The following is a 25,763-nucleotide window of genomic DNA, read 5'->3' on the forward strand; positions in this document are numbered from 1 at the left end:
GTGTATACATCAACTTTACAGTACGTGAAATAATACCTTATACATCATATGAAGTGTGTTTGTTTCTATTTGTCCCATTTTTCACAATTTTGTCTATTTGAAGTGCTTTATAGTTGTAAAGATGTGACTAACTTGAAACTTAACGTATTTTGCTGCGATAAACCTGAAACTGATACAACAAAACAGAAAACCATTAGAAAGTCAGAAAGTTTGCTGCAACTGTGTATTCAATAGATCAAGTGTCCAATCCAGTGTGTATGGGTAAGAATTTGATGGATCTTGAGGACTTAGGAGAATCTTTCCATGTGTCCATACTATTGGTTGGACTTCTTGTCTGGATCCTTGTAAATGATGTGTGCCTTCTGGTGCTGCTGTCAGAATCTTCTTTGTTCATATTTTGCTTAACTTTACTGCAGCATAGAATATTAATGATGAAATCTTGAAGTAGATGTCCACTGAAGAACATATATATCCAGGGGTTGCAGCAGCTGTTCAGGCTTGCCAGCAAGGCGGACACAGTGATAGCCATGTCTTCATTCTCTAAAAATGATTGAAAATGTTATTAGGTATAACACAAAGTCTTTTTAGGCCAAATCATCACGTAGAATGAGATATCAGCCATACAACAGGAAAGGGCTTAGATATACAAAAACCTACCAAAGCTAAAGTGTTAGAAGCCAAATTACACTGAAGATATACGAACCATTGGGATTTGCATACATATAACAATAACCAGTGAACATATAGACAACCTACTATACTATAAAATACCAGTGTTAGGTATAGTGATACATGTTAAATGTTTCAACAATCAGCATTAGAAAGGAAAAGATTATTGTGTCTCCATGTATAGATGGCAGGATTATATAGGACTCAAAAGAAACAAAGGAGACAAGAATGGACTTCCACATGCAGATGGCAACACTCGACAACCAAAGTTGGGAAATGTGTTTGCGCATGCATTGGAATGTACTCACAAACATTTCAGCCATTTTGCATCAGCGGTTTTTCTTTGACAGTCGTTGTAGTGAGTCGATGCGAGTAATTTTGTGAAAATGGATAAAATCGAATATCGAGCTGTCACTAGATTTTTGTTTTTGAAAGGCAATACTCCTTCGCAATTTAAAGACGAGTTGGATGCTGTGTACGGAGATTCTGCACCATCATGTACCACTGTCAAATTTTGAGCAGCTGAATTTAAACGTGGCCGTACCAGCTTGGATGACGATTAGAGATGAGCGAACACTGTTCGGATCAGCCGATCCGAACAGCACGCTCCCATAGAAATGAATGGAACCACCTGGCACGCAGACTTTGCCGGCGTACGGCCGCTTAACCCCCCCGCGTCCCGGCCATTTCCATTCGTTTCTATGGGAGCGTGCTGTGAGCATGCTGTTCGGAACGGCTGTTCCGAACAGTGTTCGCTCATCTCTAATGACAATGAATGTTCGGGACGGCCAAAAGCTGCAACCACGAACTAAAACATTGCTCAAGAGAACCATCGAATGAAGATTAGAGAGATAGCAGAGTCTTTCTAGCACCATTTGGTGAACTTGAGCAATGTTTCATTTGGGGTTGCAGTTTTTGGCCATTCCGAATGTTTATCGTCAACCAAGTTGGTACGGCCATGTTTAAATTCAGCTGCCCAAAATTTGATGGTGGTGCATGATGGTGCAGAGTCGCCGTACACAGCGTCCAACTTGTCTTTAATTTGCAAAGGCTTATTGCCTTTCCAAAACAAATATCTAATGGCATCTCGATATTTGATTTTATCCATTTTCACAAAATTCACTTGCGTCGACTCACTACAACGACTGTCAAAGAAAAAACCCTGGTGCAAAATGGCTGAAATTTTTGTGAGTACATTGCAACACACGCATGAACACATTCCCCAACTTTGGTTGACGAGTGTTGCCATCTACATGTGCAGGTCAGAAACTTTTCAGACTACCCTCGTATATTGCCAGACACTCTCCTATATACATTCATGATTGGCATGAGTACGTATGTTCTAAACAAGGAGAAAAAGAGCCACTCAGACACTTCTGCTGGTAGTTTATCTCCTCGAGAACAAACAGAGTGCTCAGATGAAGTGTAATTGCCCAATCCTTATATCTTCTGACATTTGAAAAGAAGAAATGAAATAAGAGAAGGGAGAACTCCATCAAGGGTGGATTACAATAAATGAAGAGAGGATTATCCAGCCTTTCACTCCTGCATCTCTGCCTATATCGTTGCCAACCTCTGACATAGCTGTATACACGGACTTTTTTAGTGGACTTTTACAGATCCATTAAGCCTCTGTAAGATTTTTCTAAGATTGTGAGCCCCATATAGAGCTCACAATGTGTATTTTTCCCTATCAGTATGTCTTTGGAATATGGGATGGAAATCCATACAAACATGGGGAGAACATACAAACTCCTTGCAAATGATTTTTTGCCCTTGGTGGGATTTTGAACACCAGGACTCCAGCACTGCAAGGCTGCAGTGCTAACCACTGAGCCACCGTGTGGCCCCACCCCATCTATTATTTTGTAACTGTATAGCCAATTCACTTTGTAACCTTTTTTAATTTATATCTATATTAAAGTGGTTGTCCCATCTCAAAGATCCTATCTATACTGGTAGATTAAGTACATTGAAAGCTTTCTGCGTTCTGCTATGTGAACTTATTCTTCCCATTGTTTACACAGCGGTACCATAACCACAGACCTGTAGGACAAGTGTTGTCACTCACTAGCTGGGCAGGACAATGAGTTCAGCTAATTGCACTTTGCTGATAAAGCCTAGTCTGTTATCTGTCTGTGTAATCACACAGATAACACTGAATCCATTCTGTACAAGCATGTTCATACTATCTGATCTGTGTAAGTATTGTGACTCTTCAGTGTCCCATTCACCAAGAGGGAGGGGGGAGAAATACAGGAAGTGAGAAGAGACAACAGGCAAAGCTAAAACAGTGAGATGGTAAAATCCCTTTAATAAAAGTTATATTTTAGATAAACTCTTACTGCGACTTTACCAGAATTGTGAGTGTTCATCCCATTGTGAAGTTACTTCCTGTCATAGTTATCATTTAGAGGATTAGATTTCCCCTAGTCCTCTACAAGCCCAACCACCAGTAGCTCACCTGCTGTCACTACTACTGCCACCAACACTCATGTCTTTCACCTCTATCTCCTCTACATAAAACACTGTCTGTTCTCATGCAACTGATCAAGGGGAGGAAGAAGAGGAAGTCTTGGCTTATTTTTATTAGCAGATGCCACATATCTATTAGAAAATGGGATCTGTGTCAGTGAAGATACAGAAGAAGACATGGTTTAAAGTACAGAAAGACAGCATGATAAATTACGTGTTACAACAGAGGAGAAGTAACTCTGACTCAACATTTGTGTTTCATTGCTTTCAAAAATGTCTTTATTCTCAGGTAGTATGACAACACTGTAGCTGTTATGGCCAGGAACAGTGTTGCTATTACCACCCTCATTCTTATTGTTAATACCTGCGCAAATGTTTTTTCCACCTCCTTTTGCCTTTCCTCTGCCCTGTTTTTTTCCAGTCATTTTACTGCATACTGCTTAATTATAATAGTTTGGCAACAATTTTGACACTGTGTATAGCTTTTTTTATTGTTATTTTTTTTTTTACAAATTACCGTTTCAAAAACATCAATGATCAAACTGCTCTATTACAAAACAGACTTAGACAAAATTGGATTATTAGCAATTAAAGGGTTAACTGTCTAGTGTCTTTGCTGCTGAAGTCACAGGTTCAGAGACCACAGATAGTCTCTCTCTCTCTCACTCCTAATGATATATCTCCCTATCTGCATGTAATTGATTAAATCTGACTAAATTTCGCTCTGCTTCTCCTACTCGTATGACTCTCTAGTTCTATTTACAAGTTTTATTACTGTATAACAGTAAAAATGTAAGTAATTGCTTTGCATGATATAGTGATGAATGACATATCCATCCCCTAAGTTGAATATCACTAAAGTGCCTCTTCTTCCTTCCTACAGCACCTTTTATTGTGAAATCAGCAGAATACAGTATCCCCATACAAATGACTATTGGCTGAGAGGCTGTTAGGTGATGCCAAGATGTCACACGTCTGCTCTGTATTTTCGCTTTGCAATGCATGTTGTGGCAGCTCCTTTCATTTGTCCAAGTTGAATTGCAAAGTATCAGTTTTCATAAACAACTCAACAGTTTGGAATATTCGGGTTGATCCTGGCTCGTACCAAATTGGTTCACCTCTAGTAGTAAGCTTGGTTCTGTTATCATATTTATGTAGTAAACTTGTTTCTGGTATCATATCTATGTAGCAAGCTTGGTTCTTATACTGTGTCTTTATGGTAAGTTTGGTTCTCACATTATATCTACAGTATGCAATAAGCTTGGTGCTTAAAATGTATCTGTGCAGTAAGTCTGGTTGTAGTAACTTACACTGTAGCAAGCTTAGCTCTGTCATCCTATCCATGCAGTGATTTTGGTTCAGGTACCATCTCTATATGGAAGCTAGTTCTGGTAGCTGTGTAGAAAGCTTGGTAATAATACTATGTGAAGTAAACTTGGTGCTTGTACTGTATCTTTGCAGCTCATTTGTTTCTTTTGTATCTATGTAGTAACTTTGCTTTTAATAATCTATTTTTGCATTTGGATTGGTTATGTTACTCTTTCTCTGCATTAACTTTGGTCCTGCTAGTATATCTATGTAGTAACTTTGGTTCTGTTATCTGGTGGTAAGTTTGGTTCTTACTGTATCTATGCAGTAATCTTGATTCTTGTATCTAGTCTTAGCAGTAAACTTATTTCTAGCATTGTGTCCTTGTAAACAAAATGGAAGAAGAAGCTCAGAGGAAGCTTCAAAACGTTATATTCTGTCATCATTATGAGTTAGCCATTAAAAAAAGGTATCACCTACTGAAGACTTGCAAAGTTTTTTTGTTTTTATATTTTATAACCACTGGCTAACACGGTACCAAAACAAACATTTTCCTTGTGTCCATGTAGTAAGCATGGTTTTGTTATCGTATCTATGCAGTAACTTTGCTTCTGGGACTGTAGCTACACAGACAGATTGGTTCTTGTATCATATTCATGTAGTAAGCGTGGTTCTGTTATCATACTTATGCAGTATAATTTTGATTCTGGTAGTTATCGATGCAGTAAACTTGGTTGTGGTATTGTGTGTTGGTAGGGAAACTGGGAAAGCTGGCTTTAGGAAAACTGAGCACATATAAAGCATTCTGGTGATCAAATACAAACCAATTCAGGTTTATTTGTTAAGCCATCCAGAGAATAAAATCAAAGTGATGCTTTGTCCAGCCAGGACCTCCCTCAGACAATCTGTCAGAAATCTATAGTACCCATCAGTAATATATAGTGTGCCATACATTTGTCTTATGGTCTGAAGGAGGTCCTGGCTGGACAAATGATCATGTACATGTTTTTCTGTGCTAACAAATAAGCCTGAGCACTGTTGAAATATTATGAGTGCTGGCTATGGATGTAAGGCTAAAGCCCCACGTTGCGGAAATGCAGCTTTTTTTGTTGCAGATTTTGTTGAGGTTTTTGGAGCCAAAGCCAGGACTGAATTGAGCAGAAGGTAGAAGTGTAAGTTCTTTATATATATTTCCCATTCCTTATGTAGCCATTCTTGGCTTTGGCTCAAAAAATAAATTCTGCAACAAAAAAGCTGCATTTGCGCAATGTGAGGCCTTAGCCTTAATGATTGGAGATGGGGAATCTTAGTAAAAACTCAGGCAGCTACTGTGGGTAATGTGAGACTAGAGCTGAAGGAGGCAGAAGATGGACAGGTCTGCAGCTGTTGGCAGTCAAGGTTGAGGAAAATTTAAGATTAGGAAAGCAGTGTATCTAAAAGCAGTATTGGTAGACAATAGAAGAATAAAGGTAACATTTGGCATTTAGGAACATAGAAATTCATGATCATTTTTAAATTAAGGAAAAAAAGTGTACTTTTGGTAAATTATTTGCAATGTTCTACAATAAACTTTTTCAATAGAAAATGACACGCTATGGTGAAACCAATGAGAATAAGGGCATGGTAAACTGTGTTATATACTTTCCTTCATTTTAAACTGATCGTGCATTCTCCATAGCTTGATTCATCCATGTTCATGACTACTAGTTATACCCTCTGTTCTTGTAGCTATCAGTTCTGGCTGTTACTTATACAATTTCATGCTACCCAGCTTTTCCAATCTTACCACCCAGCTTTTCTCAGGCCCCAGCAATATCTACAGCACTGCCCACCTTCTGCCTCCTGCACATATTTTATTATTATAACTTGCCTCAGTGTCCAGCTTTATGGGAACCTCCACACAATGACACATATCAAGGAAGATAATAATCAGGAGGTTGGATTGTAAGTGGCCAATCATATTCACCTCACTGAGATAAGTCACCATTTGGCAATTACTTCCTTCCCTCTTCCCATTAAGGGCACCTGGATACTCAGCCGAATTGAGTGAGCATGGGGACATCTAGAGAGACAGTTGTTGGCCAAATGTGTGTTCCTTACAAAGCTATTTTAGACATATGGCTAGCATTGTACATCCAGTCCTGGTCTCCATTGTTTACTGAGTCTCCTAGACAACCAATCCTGTCATGGACACATGAGTACACCGTAACCCATTTCTTTCTCATTGTAATTACTGCATTATGTAACATGTATTACTACGCTCAATATTGATCCTCTATGTTGTATACTAGCTGTTAGTTAATGTATTCAATTTTTATCTGTTTATTGCTTTAAGTCCCACCTGAATCAACAAACTATAGCTTTTTGGGTATATAAAGTCTTTGTCTATTGCTTGCTATATGTCTCATTTTTCCTGATAAAAGGTCTCTACACCTTGAAATTCACTTTATCTATACATATACTAATGCATTACCAATACCTGTCCTGCAAATTTCCCCATGTTTTATGATTGGGTTTCACTCAGATACACTGATGTGCCAAAGAAGGTGGCTGCACCCTGAGCAATTGTACTATGTACACGAGTAGTTATTGGCAGGAATGATCAAATCGCCTCTGCCAGTGTTCTTGTGCCAAGTTTTTGCTACATTGTGTGAAAGTGGGAAGAGAGCAGGGCAGTGATGACTCAGTTGGACATATCCATTAAAACTCATACCAGCATACCGCCCAACCGCCCCGACACTCGGGCTTTCCTACCCCTGTCCAGCAGTTCCGCGCAGCTCCCTACATGTCCCGCTGTGTCCCTTTAATGATTTACTGATCAATAATTCCTCTGATCACCGCCTGCTCTTATAACAGATAAGAGGCTGCGGCGATCGGAGGAACGCTTTACTATGGTTCAAGGACCTTGTGTAACATCACACGGTCACGTGATTAGGTGGGCATGTCAGTGTCCCGTGCAGTGAAGAGAGAAGAGATCCGTGTAAGGTACTGAGAAGGGAGGGGGAAGGGGAGATCTGAGATACAGGATGGAGAGAGAGAGAGAGAGAGAGAGTGTCTGTCTGTGTTTGTCATTATACTGGGGGCAGAGATGGAGGGGGAACATGAAACTGGGGGCAGATGAAAGGGGATATGAAACTGAGGGAGAAATGGAGGGGGGAGATGAAACCGGGGTGCAGAGATGGAGGAGGGGACATGAAATAGAGCAGATAAAGGGGGCACTTAAACTGAGGGACAACTGGAGAGGGCATTAAACCGTGGGAGGAGCTGGAGGGGGACCTGTCTGCCTCTAGTTGCCCCCAGTTTAATGTTACCCTCCAGCTACCCCTACGGTTTAATGTCTGCTTCTAGTTGCCCCCAGTTTAATATTACCCTCCAGCTACCCCTATGGTTTAATGTCTGCTTCTAGTTGCCCACCGTTTAATTTCCCACTTCATCTGCCATTTATTTATTGCCCCGTCCAACTACCCCCATCGCTAATGTCCCTCTCCAGCTGATCCAGTTTCATGTTTAATCTGGGACACCAGGAGAGGGACTTAATACTGTGGGGCAGTTGGAAGGAGGCCATTACAATGTGGAGACATATAATGTGCAGGTGACTGTAGGAGGATTATCCTGTGTTGGGGAAAAAAAAAAAAAATGAATGAGAATGGGTGGAGTCAACATAAAAGTGGGGCCAAATTTGCTGTGGCGCGCTATGCACGCCACACATTTTGTCCCTCTTTCTGTTGTTCTAAAGTTGGAAGGTATGCATACCAGTATTCTAGAGTGAGTTAAAATGGAAATCTATGGCACTTCCTAACTGGTGAAGGTCTAAATTCTGGTGCAGGAGGGTGCACCTATTATATGAAATGGCTGGAACTTCTTCATAAATCAGTTATGCATTGTTCCTGTCGAGGCTTTTATTAAGACTGGAATATGAAACACTAGTTATACTACATCTCCCGCACTGTGTCCAGCACACCAGCAAAATATTATAAGTGAGCAAGATTCCAAAAAGTTTCCTTCCTCTGGTATATGTGAACTGTTGCTCCATACAGTCCAATGAAGTGTTGCATCTGTTTTTTTTATCTCATTTAGTGCCTCTCACATCTGCAAATTATTGACCTTCACTATTGAATGACAGGTCAGCAAGTAACATTTTAGCTTGTGTATATGTACTGCAATGGAAATGAAAATTTGTACAGGTGTTGTACTCTTGGAATAGGTATTGGTTATGGCAGAGTGTGTCTGTTGGAAAGGAACACAGCAGAAAGAAGGACAAATATTACCTGGTTAGTTCACAATATGCCTTGCTCTTAATTGGGGAAGGTTATTTTACTGTTATGTTGCAAGAGATTTAGAAAATGGAATATCCTTCTCTTGAACATATTATTTTTAGGTTCGGTACTCAGGACAGTACATAAAAACTTCAACATTTATGGAATATATTAAAATACAATCATTTCAATACAATGTTAGAAGAGAATTCCCGTTGTAACCTAACAATTAGAGTAGACAATGCGTGATATGTTTATCATGAAATATATTAGATGTAAGATAACAAGTTTATCTTATTATATTTTGGATGAAGATAAGTAACCCAAAAATTCTTCTGTGTAGATTACATGATAAACATTGAAAATCTAGTATGCATGGTTTAGGGATTGCAAATTCTAAGAAGTTAGACACAAGAGTTCATCAGGCTAAATGAGTACAATTGGTGAACTCTTACCAGGCCAACAACAATATTAAGTGCTTGCTTACAAATGCTGTATTGTTTGGACAGTCCAGTAAAGTCTTTGCAGCTTGTAAACACTACAGATGGAGTCCGTCACACAAGTAAGAGTTCAGTAAATGGGCAAGTAAACTCACAGATCATTGCTAAAAAAAATATCTTTCCAATGACAAACTTGTGAACCTTCAGATGTTTGGAAGCAAAAGCGTCTCCTGCCTTGAGCTGGATGTTTTAGAACTGCAGTTTGACAGCATGCAGAGAGTTAAGAGTTATTTGATCCTCATCAATAATTCTTACTTTATGACTTAGATAAATATATATATGACATAAAGGGTCAGCTTGCGTAGATTTGCAATAACAGTACAGCATTACATAAGACTAAACACAAAGAATACTAAGAGAATTGAACCTACCAGTCCAGTTGGTGTTCTCGGCATATACAGACCACAGCTGGGTGGCAAAGAATGGACTATAACAAATGATATAGGCAGATACTATCACAAAGGTCATTTTTACTGTCCTGATCTTGGCTCTGGAGATGGTCCTTACACTACTGACAGATGTAGACAGTAACCCATTGTTACCCTTCCTGCCTTCAGTCTCTTCTTTCTTAGTCTTGCATTTTATGTTCTTCCAAATGTTGTAGCAGATAAAGCCATAGCAGGTCAATAAGATGATTACTGGCACCACAAAGATACTTAAGGTAATCCAGGTAATGTAAGCTTTTGCTGCATCCCTTGAGACAAAATCTGCCCAGCAATCATACACTCCATCTCCCAGTTCTTTGAGATAGAAGATACCATATTGAGGAGTACTGAGGACAAAGCTTAAGATCCAGGCACCACTTATCATAAGATAGGACCTCTTTGTAGGTTGTTGCAGGGTTTTCAGTGGGTGGCATATAGCAATGTAGCGGTCAGCTGTCATCACCACCAGCATGTAAGCCGAGGCAAACATCCCAAACACTTGGAGGTGTTTAACAATTCGGCATAAGAAGTCAGGACCATAGAACCGGTAAGTGACCTCCCAACACAACTGTGGAAGAACCTGAAAGAAAGCCACCACCAGATCTGCCAGACTCAGGTGCTTGATGAATAAGTGCATCCTTGACATTTTCTTCTTGGACTTGTAAAGACCCAGTAGCACACTACAGTTGCCCAGAACAGCAGCCACAAATATGATGGCTAGCACAGCTATCTCAATCTTAGCCAGCTCCTCATTCCTGGACAGCAAGTCTGATGAGTTTGGTGATATTGAGCTGGTATTAGGTAAGATTGTAGAGAACAGAGAAGGGATTGTAGAGCCCACTTGTAGCCATGCACTGTCATTTCCCAAACTTGAACCTTTCCCAGAACCTTTAGCAATAGGGAATCGCATAGTAACTCTGTACCTAAGCACTGACTGTGAACTATCTAGATACAAGATGCAAGTAGCTGTGCAGCTATACACGAACCCTTCCCTTTCTCCAGTATAATCAAGAAGTCCTGCAATGTTCACACACGGATCACGTACAGGGGGCTTTATGCACAGTCACCCCTCCTTCCTTATTAAGGGGGCTGAGATATCCACTATGACAAGACACTGGCTGGTGTTACACCACCCCTCACTACAGTTCTGCGACTCCCACTATCAATGTGCTGTATGGAGACCTATTGTGTGGAAGTGCATTCATTCCCTGTGTCATGTCACCTATACCTCACTTCTTCTGGATAAGGGAAAGGGGAAATATATGATCAGGTTTACAAAATTTTCTGTGTGCGTCTGCTCTGCTGCCCGGTCGGTGTTTCTGTGATACTCATTGTCAGAGAATGCAGGGGACTATATATGTATTAGAAATCATTATATCAAGACAGAAATTAACTGTTGCATGATCACTAAGATGCCCAATGTGCCTATTCTTCAGCTACTCCTATGTATCCACATTTTTATAGTTATGCATATTTATGATGATTCTGTTTCACATTTGTATTCATTCACACTGCTGTCAGTGACAGCGCATGGGACCGGTACCCAATCAGCGGCTCAGGTTTCTATCAGTGTGCTGCTTCACTGCTAAAGCTGAGAAGGATTTTCCATTCATAAAATGGCCTGGCTACTGTTAACCCCTTATATGTATGGAATTCTTTAAAAAGGTTGTGATTGTAAGAAAACTGGTCTTATTGACCTGTATAGCTGCTTTACAACTGACTGTGGATTTGTCACAGAAATTTGTGTGACTGAAAATGTATTCTTTATAATTCAATATGGTTGTTTCTGCAGTATATGCACAGATTTTTGCAAACTCTAGTTAGATATACACAGAATTGTGTGCAACAATTGTCGTGAGTTTGTATGTTCTCGCCATGTTTGTGTGGGTTTCCTCTGGGTGCTCCGGTTTCCTCCCACACTCCAAAAACATACTGATAGGGAATGTAGATTGTGAGCCTTATATATGGGAAAGTGACTGTTAATGTCTGTAAAGCGCTGCGGAATATGATGGCGCTATGTAAGTAAGCATAATAATAAATGTGTAACAACAATTATTTTAAGAAGATCTTTCACAACACTGCCCCTACTTCAGAGCTGCCATGTGCAGGACCTGCAGCCTGTGAGGTGTGGAGAGCGGCGGAGGAGAGTGATTTCTTGCACTTGAAAAAGGATTTTTGTAATCTGAAACACGTTGTGCCTACTGTTTTATCCACATTAAAAACCTTCTGTTTTAACCAAATGGTTTTCGAACCTATCATTTTTTCATATGACCTTTGAGCGCGGATCCTTGACTACATCCACTTCTTGTGCCTTTCCCGGTCCTCCGGTGTTTCCCACGGAACCGCTACCACTCTCACCCGGTCCATCCATCCTGTATATACAGATTTCAGGTGTTGTGATAATTCCACAACCCCCTCAGGTGAGAGGCTATTTTGGTCATTTATTTCCATAAGACAAGTTTTATTCTCCCTCCATAAGGGTTAACACACTTTGAACGCTCGGTGTCTTTGTTTTTGTTTTGCATAGGTGGTCTCAAGGAGGTCAGATACCAAGGGATGGAGCAACACAGGAGCAGTCAAGCACAGCCTGACCCTGGGGGAGACTGAAGAGCATAGTCTATTGCCCCTGTGTGCAGGTAATGAAGGTGCCACTATGAGGCCAGAGGTGAGGCATTGCATCAACATTTTATGCTGCTACACCTGATCACTCCTCAGTGCTTCCTGCTGGTGCCACCTGCCACCTTAAAATCCCCTCACATATGCCTCCTAACCCCTAAGAGACCCTTGTTGGTGCACCCCCATCTCAAATTCCCCTGTAGGTGGTTACAGGGTCTTTGAGAAACAGCAGTGGTCTCTGAGGGGATGGGGGGACCTGCAGCAAGATTTTAAGGTAGCAGGAGGCACCAGCTGGAGGAGTGAATAGACATGGAAACATAAAACCCCCTAGAGTGTAACAAAAGTACTGGTTCCTGCAGAACAAATTCAGCCCAAAATGAATTGGAGGACGGAACCTCATTAAACAAACCATATGAGGTTTGCCCATATCCCCAACTTTCAATAGCCAAACCCTGCCTGAGCAATATCGCTTCACAGCTTGTACCTGCGAAGATATATGCTGGTTTGTCCTACAGTTTCACTGTTTCTCTATGTATCAACCATTGACCTCTTATTTCATCTCTGTCTCATCATCCTAATCTGTCTGATACTGTTTACTGACTTTAGCCTGGTTCGGATCTATACACCGTTTCCACCTGCCTCAACTCTTGGCCCATTTCTGACTTTGTATTTACCTGACCCTTTGGTGTTGTTCACGAGTGTCTCTCTGGGTCCAGGCCAGCCACCACCTATATCAGGATGACTCTGACAACCTGGTAGTTTATTTGATGGTAAGTCTAGATTTGCCATACAGGGATAAAAGATGAATATTGGGGACGCTACTTATACAACACCCTTGAGAGTGGCCCAAAGCAAAACCTGTTACCAAGGTATTGTTATTTTAACACCCAATATGTCACAGAAGTGGAGCAGGGACTAAAGTTAATTATTCTTTGCAGTTTGGTAGCCATCAAGTATTTAAGTGACAATGCTATAAATTGTTGCCAACAAACTGCCCCTACATGTGATGGTCTATTTTATTTCCATCAAGGGCAATCCACATCAGCAGTCAACAGTTAGACTGAACACAGCCCCATAATTGAACACGAACACAACCCTTTAACAGCTATACTGCATGGCTTATGAGAAGTATGTTATGAAATAAAGATAGCCATCAACAGAGATTGCCACATATTCTTCTCTATGCTGTGGGTCCATGGCTTTGTACATTGTGTGTTTTTGGCTTCTCAAACAGAATCCATTGCCTCTGTGCCTTAAAAACGCCCCCAGAGCTAAAGAACCCCAGCCAGCATTATGCTTATGTAACTGGAACTAAGATCTGTTAACTGGAGATAAGTTCTACTAACTGGAGATAAGTTCTACTAACTGGAGACAAGATCTACTAACTGCGTCAAGGGATACAGTTGCGGTAAGTGAAGCAAGGGTCCCAACCCGTATCTTGATACAAAAAAGAGCTTCACACGAAAATGATGTTGGATAGTTCACCACAAGTGTTTTTAATGGTAGAGTGCAGATAATGTTAACGTTTTCGGTCATCCGACCTTCGTCAGACTCTACACAAAATGAGAATCACAGTGTAAGAAAACAATACAACATTGTTCTGTAACCAAAGACATCATATAGAGAAGCCATGTATAGAAAAATGGCAGGGTAGCGGTTAACAAGATGTTCCCATAATAGATGAATATCTGACTGTAATCAAAGTCAAGGAAAAATAAACAATAAAACTTATGCCCAGAAGCAAAAATAGTAATAATCATATAGCATAATCACCTGCACTGTAGAAGACTTCAGATGGAAAGCTGCACAACAGTGCCTGTGTAATGGCAAAGCAGAGGAAATCTAGGATAAAGTAAATAGGCAATCCATATCAGCCACCCGTCTCAAGTAAGCTGCAGGTGCAATGGCTCGTTGTCTAGGGGTCCTTACCTCCACCAAAGGCCTATCCAGGCCCGCTGCGACCATCCGGTCGTGGTACAAGAAAAAAGGCGCCAAGTGAACGGCCTGACCGGCAGGAGGGAAAGCGCTGACATGTTGGTGCGCTGGCATGTTATTTAAAGAGACGCCGGACCACAGGCATTGGTCCGCGTCTGTCAGAAAGCCCGCGAAGCCAAAAAGGAATACTGCGCATGTGCGAACTATAGAGTTCGCGCGATAGTTGCTCGCGTCTAGGGCCGGCCGACATGTGCGCATGCGCGAACATCCGTTCGCGTCATAGGAGCTGTATCAATGTGTCGGTTAACCATTCACTTGCTGGACAAGCTCAGGTGTCAGATATAAACAAGAGCAATAGGATGAGAGCACAAAGCTGTATCACAATGAGGAAATAAAAAATGAAAAAATGAAACAAATGGGGGGGATGTAAAGACGTGGAAAAAAATAAAAGACAAACAAAAATGAAGAAAGCAAAGAAGTGAAAAAAAATAAAAATAAAAATAAATATAAAAAACAAAAATAAAAAATAAAAAATGAAAAGCATGGAGAGCTACAGAACTGTTGAGAGTTAGTGCCAGTGAGTGCCTGAGCCACAGAAGAGTACAGTGAAAGTAAAAAAAAACAAAAAAAAAACATGGAAATTTGGCAGCTAGACTGCAATAGCCTGGGAAGGATATGTAGGAGATCATATAAGATAGAGACTGCTACTTTATATTGAAAGAAATGTGGATACCTTTTGGATAGGGGCAAAAAAAGGCTGTAGGAAAATCAGGAATCACCTGCTGCTTAATATACCATGTTACTTTGGAGAGCTTTGGTCTCCCCCATTATAAAAGTGAAGTGCACAGCTTAAGAGAACTTAAAGTGAGTCTGTCAGCAAAAAAAATCTGCAGATTTTTCATAAAAATGGAGAATGCAATGCAGAATGACAAAGCCATCTTTGGGAAGTGTAGAAGCCGCCAGACAAGGTATTGTCATTAGTTTGATAATGATTTTCCTGTTGACGGACTCCTTTTAAAGAGAAAATGCTCACCATGTTTTACCTCCATTCTGTTACTGCTAATCAGAAAGTGGAAATGATAATTGGACAACTGGAGAAAGCAGCCTTGACAAAAGGAAAGTCCTGGCCTTCAGCTGAGAAAAGGATTGTTGATCAAATCTTTGAGTGCTTGTAGACCACATTTTGAATTAAAGATGAGATTTCTTGACATGAAGCAACAGTCTGGTGAGTCTCTAGAAGACTTTGCTTTATCCGTATAAAAAGCACTACAGGCTATTAATATTGCTGATGCTGACAAGACTTTGAGAGAGCTCTGAAGAACCAGCTAAAGATGTTATAGATGCAGTATTGCAATCCTTGGAATTTAAAGTAGAACCATCATTTCACTTTTTTTTTTCTATTGTGTAGGGAGGGGGGATCCTAAACATTTTTGTATTACACTTTATTAAACTATTCTACCAAAACTTTCTCTTGGTAGAAAACAAGTTCTAAAGCTCGTGTTAGCAAAATGATAGCTAAGCTTTAATAGGAAGGTCTGTCCAGTACTCAACCTGTATTGCCTGTAATAGGTATATAGCAAATGCCAAAGCAGGGGCTTCTTTTCAAATCACTAAAATAAAGTACAATATGTTAGTAAAGTATATTACAAAAATGAATCCAACAAACAAATTGGAAAGACACGTACCGATATTAAAAGTTTTCAGGCTTTATTTAGTAGGTCAATCGGCAATAAGGAGGAAGCAGTGAGCAGTGTCTACAGTAAGTGATGGCTGTTTCGTGCACATGCTCTGCTCTACATAACCGTAGTGGTAGTAGTTCATGTTCTTTTCAAGAAATCAACTTTGTAGGAGAACCTAAACCATATTTGAAGAATTGCTAGCTTACGAAAACAACTCTACATCTAGATATCAGAGATATCAGGAGACCTGGAAGCCATGGATCCTGTCCAGAGGTTCCTCCTAGACACATATATGCCCTCTGGACTTTGCCTTACCTTCACTTTATGACAAACTGCAACAGCCCGACTCCCGGGTGGCCGGCATAGTTAAACACCCGCCATAGCCGCCTGGTGTCTGCTGGTGTCAGCAGACATCCAGCGCTAAAGCCTCCGGTCGGTGCCCACACACGCTCCCATAGAAATTAATGGAAGCGCCTGGCACGCCGATTAACCCCCCACATGCCGGCTACTTCCATTCATTTCTATTCACTACGTCTTATTTTCGGGGGAGCGCCTTATATTAGGCAGGGCAGCAAAATGTCTGCCATGCCTTACTTTCGGGGTACGTCCTATTTTCAGGGAAACACGGTAGGAAACTAAGGGGAAGGGACCCTGAACCGTCACGGATCCGTTATGTTTAAAGGACAGAAAAGCGGAGTAGTACACGCTTTTCTGTCCATTTGAAATAACGGAGAGGGACATTTTCAAGCCACAACGAAGTATTTTTTTTTTTTATTGGAGTCAATGGGTCTACTGACTGACACGTTTTTATAAGGTAAACAGCTGCAAAAACATGTCAGTCAAGCGGACCTACAAAACGTGATGTGGAAGCACCCTCAAACTGTTATGCATTAAGATTTATTCAGAGATTTGTCATCCACAATATTTTTGCTATTAATCATATTGCTTTTTGCTATTTCTTTAGAACAACATGTCCTATCTCTTGTCACATGTTACATCGATTCTAAAATATAAAAAAATTAATAAAACTTTAATTGGAAAAAATATTCAAACTAAAACCTATGTTCGTCCTGATACAAAAAAATAAAAATAACACTTAAAATTGGACATCAAATATGGAATTAAAATGTGAATTGTAGAATGTTTGCTGAAAAACATGAAAGTCATTTTTAAATTTACCATGTGACAACCGTCACTATCATTGCAGAATAAAGGCAGGGGATATGGCCATGAGGAGCTTTGAGGCCACGTAAGAGACCCAAGTAAATTATACTGCTTGTTTCCAATGGATTAGTCACAGGATTATGCATACCCTATAGATAGAGGAACCCTGTCAGAAAGAATGCCAGAACGAGTCGAAAATTCAATACAGATAGTTGCCGTAGTCTGTCACTTGTCAATGGCGCTATCCGATTATATGTTCCTTTCCTTTAGATTTTTTATTGTGTGATTCCAGTTCAAGTGTATACTGTATATGCATAGTGGGTAAGCTGCAGATTTTTTGTTACACATCAGGTCTTTAGAGTTACTGTCATGATCTAACACTAGCATGCATAGCAAGGACTATATTATAATAAATGATACTATATATTAGAATACAGTTATTATCTTATGTGAATGTTTCTGTTCCTAGAACATAGCAAAATGTGCCAAAATTTGGGGCATTTTTTTACTACCTTACAGATGTGACAATTTTATCACAAACTAGGCATAACAAGATGTGGGGTAACTTTTAGATAAACACGAAATCAAAGATTGACTTGATTTGCTTCCAGACAACTGTGATACAGACATAGGCTAAAAAAGTCAATCATGACTGAAAAGGAGACATTGAACTCTGATTCCAAATGAGAACTTGAAACTGTCTGAATGCAAATCTGGTGAATCAGGCCCTGCCCTTTATGACACATGCAAGCTGTTTTGCATATTCAAAAATAGATGATTATCTCTGCATTGCTTCATCATTTGTGGCCACAAAGGTATATTTCTATTGCTTGCCATTCCATGGCATTATTGGTTTGGGAAGCATTTTGTACTTGACAGGCTACCTTTACGTGAATATTGTTGTGACTGTCTTAAGCCGTTCTTAGGCTACATTCAGACAACTGAGGTGCAAAATGACTGATAAAAATGGTCATTTTTTTACAGCCATCTTGTATCCAAAAGGTACCCATTTTCATGAATCCCACATACATTTGAGGGCGGGTTCACTTCTGCAACTAGTCTTCAGTTTAGCCAAGCTGGCCGGTTTCCGTCTTCTGCCCTGCAAAATTGGACAGGAGATGGAAACCCGGTGGTCAGCTTTCAAACCCATTCACTTGAATGGGTTTGCAGAGGTGACCGCCCGTGTGCGTCTTCTGACTGTCCACGGAGAAACCGTTTTTTTTTTAAACGAACACAAAGTCCTGCATGTCTGACTGTGTCCAGCTAAAAAAACAGTTTTGCTGTGGACAGGCACATGGGCGCTTACCTCTGCAAACCCATTTAAATGAATGATTTTGAAAGGTGACCATCGTGTTTCCATCTCCTATCCAGTTTCGCAGGGCAGAAGACAGAAACCGGCCAGATTGGCTAAACTAGAGACCGGGCGCAGATGTGAACCCGCCCTTAGCATATGGAAGGATCTGTCAAAATGGCCAGAAATAGGACATGACATATATTTTGACAGTCCGTGACATGGACCGTCAAAATAATAGTCATGGGAATAGTCTCCATTCACTGACATTGAATGTAATAAGACAAGATAAGATAATCCTTTAATAGTCTCACAGTGGGGAAATTTCAGTATGTTACAGCAGCATAGTAATACAGATACATGGTAATACACAGTAATATATTACGGAAGTAGATACACATATGCTGAGAAGAGTAGATATACTAGGAGTCCATAGCAGCTAAGGAAGAGAAGAAAGAAAGAAGGAAGACTTCATAATCATACTCATTTAGTTTTCTGTGCAGAGTGATCTTCACTTGGTCTGATGTAGATTATACAGCCTGATCACGGTTGGAAGGAAGGACTTGCGATAGGGCTCCTTCTCACACTTGGGGTGAAGCAGACGGTCACTTAGAGTGCTGTCAAGGGCCATCAAGGTCTCATACATGGGTTGGGATTTGTGGAGCTCACCACGGACAGTATCCTTCTGTCACTCACCACCTGTACTGGGTCCAGGGGACTCCCCAGGACAGAGCTGGCCCTTCTGATCAGCCTGTCAAGTGTATTTCTGTCCCTGGTTGATATACTGCTCCCCCAGCAGGCCATACCAAAAAGATGGCTGAAGCAACCACAGAGTTGAAAAAGGCCCTAAGAAGTGGCCCCTGGACTCTGAAGGTCCTCAACCTCCTGAGCACGTAGAGTCTGCTGTGACCCTTTCTGTGCAGTGCCTCCAGGTGATCAGCCCAGTCTAGTTTATTATTGAGGAGCACACCCAGGTACTTATACGTCTTGACTATCTCAATGCATGTCCCTTGGATCTCCACCAGGGTCGGAGCACTTCTCCATTTACTAAAGTCCACCACCGTCTCCCTGATCTCCCCAGCATTAATGGTACCATGTGATGTCTGTTAAAAAAACGGATGTCACATGACCATTAGTCACTGTTGTGTGAATGTAGCTTGACACATTAGATTTCTGTCAACCAAATTTTCTTTCATCTACAGCTATCTAATCCAAATTCCTATTTCAGTTTTGGTAAAGAATATGGTGAAGAATCAGCATTATATCTGGGGCCAGTTTTGGTGCATTTAACTTATCTTATAGCCTGTTGTGAAACTGCAAGTTACAGTATGTTTTTCCAAGATCTAGCATAGATTTTTATTTCTATTGCAAGCTTACACTTGCCTGTATAGATTTCCACTTAAAGCATCTCTAGATGTAATGATTTTACATACCGTATGAGTAATAATGAGCGCTGTGATAATAGCATTGTGTCTGCCTAATAACAATAATTGCATAGGTTCAGTGGAAGTCCTTTAATCATATGAAATATGTTTTTAGATGATCAAACATGTTGCTATAATGTATCACTAATGGCCTGCTTGTTGTGTAGTGGCAACTTGAAGCCACATAAGTACAAGCATAGCACAGAAATGAACAGTAAACTGTGTGCGGGTCCCTCGGCCCTACCACAATATGCACAAATACACTCTCTTGTCTTATTATTTTACATACTCATCGGTTGTAATTATATAATCATGAAATGCATTAGAGCAAAGCTGTGAATGAAAATTTGAGACAAATTTGAGACAAAAAGACTGAGTATCACATGTAAAACTAGTACAGGCCTAAAAGGCCCCTGGTGCGTGAATATGGGGTAGTCCCAAAAAAAGGTTGTTATACCGAAATGCCTGTAACATAAAAATATATGAATAACTGGAAATTACTAACAACTATATACCTGAGGAATACCTAGAGTTTCAAAAATCTAACTAAAGTAATTTTACAGAAAATAGAAAACAAGTAACCTGGCAGGTCTGCGAGGCCCCAGGTATGCGTCCGCCAGCCTTAGCTGGGGTCACCAGGAGGTCAGATCCATTACGGAATCCCGTCCTGGTGGACCCCAGTGCTAGTGGGAATGCATCCTTACTTTGCAATAAACTTTGAAAAGTATTTTTTTTTAGTTATTCCATGATAATTGTAAACAGGCCTAAAAGGCCCCAGGTGCGTGAATGTGTAGATTTCTATGGGTACGCGTTCTAGGGTTAATAAACACACCAAAGTTTTCCTAGATTCATCATTTCACTCCCACTCTATTGATGTCTCTTAGGGTCCATTCACACTGAGTTTCCTGGCGTGGATTCTGACGTTGAATTTGCATCAGAATCCACTCGGAAAAAAAGCCTCCCATTGACTTCAATGGGTTCCTTTTTCCACTCGAAGGAAACCATTGTAGTCAATGGGAGGCTTTTTTTCCGTGCGGATTCTGTTGCAAATTCGTTGTCAGAATCCATGCCAGAAAGCTCAGTGTATGGGACCCTTAAACTTCCTCCGAATTCATTCACTCATTCTTATATGCTACAATCCAATGTTAGACTTTATTCCCACAGACTCCATTTAGTAAATCAGAAGTGGAGCAGAAAAGTATATACCTTCATGGGGAACAGACCCAAGTGTATCCTCCATATCAAGATCAAATAAAATGGCTAAAAGAAATAAACAGCAATATCACTTACTACAGTGAGGGAAATAGAGAAAATGTAAAAGATCCAGCACCCCATGTCTTTGTAGATAAAATTTTACTGTTATTCATTAAAATGCTAAAACAAGGGGATTAATCCCCTGGAATGCAGGAGGAGGGGAAACACCTAACACGTCTCGAGGAACTGACCCGCTGCATCCATTGTTCTGTCTTGACAAGACAAAGAATCTTTCAAGATTGATACGTCTAAGCGTTAGTGGGCTGTATACAGTCCTTTTGTATTTAGTGAGGGAAATAGGTGTACATGTTCCCTTTGTGCTCCAAAACCGTGTTATGGAAGTTCTACCTTTGCTATGAATTTTTACTTTTGTGATACAGTCACCTTTGTTATACAACAGACAAGACAGAGTTACAATAGAAGATAACAGCTCTGAAGATAACACTATATAACACCCCTAATTGCATATACTACAGACAATAGATGATGTCACAATTTATCTATTCCAACTCCCTGTGCAGAGCATGTCTAGAAAGCTTTCCCATAGATGCCAATGGGCATCTATCACTGCCTATGACCATTAGACAACTGTAAAGCACCTCAATAAATTGCTGCTAATCAAAGAAGAGGCCTGGACAAGATGAAAGCCCCCATAATCCTGTGCAGAAAAAAAGAACTAAAAAACTACAATAAGAAAATAAAATATAATTTTCACTATCTTGACAAACGCCATTTTCTAGGAAACATATTATACAATATTTTGCTTAGCCATGGTTGAACCTCTGGTTGCAGACAATAGTGACCTGCTTTAAATGGGAACATAATTACAGTATACATATATTCCTAGAAAAGGAGATTATTTACTGGAAATTTTAGTCCTGAGGTTAAACTACTTAAAATTCCACATGTACATTATTATATATAGTATATTAAATTAGCCATTGTCCCACAACATGTTTATTTCCTTCTATCACAAGCCCCTACCACCAGGATTTGTTTTGCATAAATGGAGAACTACTGTAGACCAAGAAGAGTCAAAATCTAATAAACAATATACAGTTTGTAAGAATTTTAAAAATCTCATCCTATTTTTTGTATCTATCTCATTTACTTTCATGGTAATATAAGGAGGTGCAAATGTTCTTAAATTATCGTAAGCGTTCTAAGCAGAGAATCCTTGCCACTTTGTGTAAAAAGTGGAACTCCTACAAAAACATTGAGGCTGTCAAAGGAAAAAATGGACAAACTAAGTTCCTGATCACATGGCACAGCTGTGGACCAGAACAGAGTAGATAACTCACAGATACAGCTAAAGGTGTTGGGCCCCAATGTAAAATATAGACACCCCAGGAAATGATGCCAACACCCTGAAATGCAACTGGGACAGCAGGGGAAGCATGGCTGGGGGCATCTAACATGCCCAAGTCACTGTATTACGTCGGGATCCCTGTCAGCTTGCGATATGCGGGAGCTGACTTTTTCCCATAGGAATGCATTGACCAGCATTGATTGGCCGGAGGCTCGGAGACAGATCTTAGACTCTGCCTCCTCCGGCAGAACCAGCATTGATTGGCCGAATGCTGGACTCTGTATGGCATTCGGCCAATCATCGGTGGTCAATGCATTCCTATGCCGAGATGTAGCAGTGCTGGCCATGCGCTCAGCTCGGCTGCACCGGAGATGCAGTCGAGCTGAGCACACGGCCAGCACTGCTACACCGGAGATGTGAACCCTGCTGCACACTCAACTCTGCTGCATCAGAGATGTAGCAGGGCTGAGTGTGCGCTGAACCCTGCTGCACACTCAGCTCTGCTGCATCAGAGATACGCTGAACCCTGCTGCACACTCAGCTCTGCTGCATCAGAGATGTAGCAGAGCTGAGTGTGTGCTGAACCCTGCTGCACACTCAGCTCTGCTGGATCTCAGCAGAGCTTAGTGTTCAGCAGGGTTCAACGCACACTCAGCTCTGCTACATCTCTGGTGTAGCAGAGCTCAGCACATGGCCAGCTCTGCTTCATCTCCGGTGTAGCAGAGCTGGCCGTGCGCTGAGCTCAGCTGCATCTCCAGTGTAGTCGAGTTGAGCGCATGGACAGCACTGCTACATCTCGGCATAGGAATGCATTGACAAGCGTTGATTGGCCGAATGCCATACAGAGTACAGAATTCGGCCAATCAACGCTGGTTCTTCCAGAGGAGGCGGAGTCTAAGATCGGTCCACAGCAGTCTCCATTCCGGTCCGATCTTAGACTCCGCCTCCTCACAGACGAGCCTCCGGCAGAACCAGCGTTAATTGGCCGAATGCTGTACTCTGTATGGCATTCGGCCAATCAACGCTGGACAATGCATTCCTATGGGAAAAAGTCAGCTCCCGCATTTTGCAAGCTGACAGGGAACCTGACCAGATAGAGCCCCAAAGAGCTGGGTGAGTGACATTCCCATCTAAATAAAGGTAATCCCTAGCTAACCCTGCCTGTACATCTGTCCCTGTCTCACAGTCACATAGTTCACAGTCTCATATGAACCAGATATTAAATCCACTGTTCGTATAAATAGGAGGTCACCTAATTTAGCCAGCTGATTACTTTTTCCGATTTTTTTTCGATGCCTCCGTTGTCTTAGTTCCTGTCTGACCTCCCTGCACAGTTGTTGGAATCGAACATCTCGAACAGCCTGATATCCGATCGAATATGTACTGGATCAAATGCTGTTCGCTCATCTCTAATTGTTATCTTTGGGCCCCCTGAGCCCGGTAAAAGTTGCTACCTCTGCACCTCCTATAGCTACACCCCTGAATACAGCAACCATTTGGAACATTGCCTGCGTTGCAATTTGCATTTTGTAGTTCTATTTTAAATAATGAACACTTCACTCCTGCTACCCATTCAAAAATGAAAAGAACAAGTTGGAGGTATAATAAAAACTGTAGGAAGCAGAAACTGCAAGGAATCTGCAGCTGATTTTGGGGTGGAATCCATCTCAAAATCAGCACCAGATCTCACCATGTGAACATACCTTAGCTGTTTCCATGGGATCCTGGTAACAGGGCAACCTATGATCAGGGGCGTAACTATTGGGGTAGCAGCAGTAGCAGCTGCCACAAGACCTGGGACATTAAAGCACAGCGACAAGCGCCACCAATTTGTTTTTTTTGTTGTTGTTTTTTTAATAGAGTTACTCCAGATGGTAATAGGCCTTATTTACTTACCGATCCTGACAGGGGCCGGGATTGGTAAGTGATGCCACGGGCCCCACAAACACTATTATTATACTCGGGGGTCTGAAAAGACCCCCAAGTATAATCATCGGAGGCCCAGGAGAGGTAAGGGAACATAAAAAACACTGTTACTTACCTCTCCGAGCTACAGACAGGCTTCGGGCTTACTTGTGTGACGTCCCTGACGTCACATGACCGGGGCCTGCGTCCCAGGTCATGTGACGTCCCAGACGTCATTGAAGATGGCTGACATCACCAAGGAGTGCAGAGGAGCCAAGGAGAGGTAAGTAACATTGTTTTTTATGTTGGTATCCCCACCTCGGTCTTCGATTATTATACTCTGGGGTCTGAAAAGACCCCATAATATAATAATTGTTCATGGGTTTCCATAGTGGGGCATAATACTGTGTGCAGGGGTCACTATGGGGCATAATACTGTGTGCAGAGGCCACTATGGGGCATAATAGTTTGCGTCGGAATGTGGGGGGAAGGGGGGTCCGTTGGTCGGGGTCTTCGGCGTCGGTTGAGCGGGGGTCCATGTCAAAAGTTTGCCATGGGGCCCCGCCATTCCTAGTTACATCACTGCCTATGATCAATATTTTAGTGGAAGCCTGCTCAAAAACTCCAGTGGTATTATTCCAAAATCCAATGTGTGTAAAACTAGAATTTATATAGTACATGAAGCTTCTGTTTAATGTACAACTTAGTATTAAAATATGTATATCATTTTGTGAAAGTTGATTACCATAAATGTCATAAAGCTACAACATAAAAGAGTTTTATTACAAATAATTCATGTTTTTGTTTTTTTGTTTCAGTTGTTTTGTCATGTACATTTTTATTTCCAAGAGTCTATCACTGAAAGCAAACAACAGGACCCAAGAAGCAAAGATGATCTCTGATGTTTTGAGCATTGTGCGTTAATTGTTGCTGAAAATATAAATACATAAATGATACAATATATAATACATAAACGATACATGGGATTCTAAAAACCATGACAGAAAGTATAAATGTAGTAAATGAATATTGATAATGATATTAGAATAGCATTGTTTCATGCCATCAAAGGAATTATACAGAAAAATCTCAGATGGTAACTGGAAAGGTGGTATCTTAAGTATGACTTTTCACCATCTTCACCATTTCACGTTCTTAGCATCTGTTCTGGTGCAGTCGGAATTTTGCTTCTAGCCCGCAATGTTCCTAAGCAACAAGAACCTGATGTGCAATGTAAGCTCTGCAATGTCAGAAGGGCGGTGTCAGGCAGGGGGTGTGATTCAGAGTTCCAATCACAGGCAGCCAATGTTAGGGCTCAAAATCACACCACTTGTCTACTTCTGCCTGACACCGCCCTCCTGACAGTACAGAGCCTAAATAGCATATCAGACACCAAAACCAACAGCATTGATTGCTCAGGAATGGTGGTGGCTAAAGAAAAAATCTAACTGTGCTGGAATCAGTGGAGCAGTAGATATTAAATTATGAAAATATCTAGACTTGTTAGAGGTGGTGAAACATTCTCTTTACTTGTGGGTATAGGCCTTGGAACT

General features: G+C 41.0%; 1 protein-coding gene across 1 annotated transcript; it reads right to left on the reverse strand.

The window, feature by feature from the left end:
• Positions 1-235: 235 nt before the first annotated feature.
• On the reverse strand, positions 236-10,543 carry AVPR1A (arginine vasopressin receptor 1A). Its single transcript, XM_075275882.1, has 2 exons — positions 9,580-10,543; positions 236-540 (listed from the first exon to the last, which is right to left on the reverse strand). The coding sequence occupies exons 1-2, from the start codon at positions 10,541-10,543 to the stop codon at positions 236-238; spliced, it is 1,269 nt and encodes a 422-aa protein (XP_075131983.1).
• Between the last annotated feature and the right edge of the window lie 15,220 nt (positions 10,544-25,763).

The sequence above is a fragment of the Leptodactylus fuscus genome, chromosome 5 (assembly GCF_031893055.1).
Source record: "Leptodactylus fuscus isolate aLepFus1 chromosome 5, aLepFus1.hap2, whole genome shotgun sequence".
NCBI lineage: Eukaryota > Metazoa > Chordata > Amphibia > Anura > Leptodactylidae > Leptodactylus > Leptodactylus fuscus.

Excerpts from the sequence above, each read along its gene's own strand:
- AVPR1A (XM_075275882.1), bottom strand. The coding sequence starts at position 10,543 with ATGCGATTCCCTATTGCTAAAGGTTCTGGGAAAGGTTCAAGTTTGGGA. Across the intron at positions 541-9,579 it reads CGAGAACACCAACTGGACTG|AGAATGAAGACATGGCTATC; the intron begins GTAGGTTCAATT and ends AATCATTTTTAG.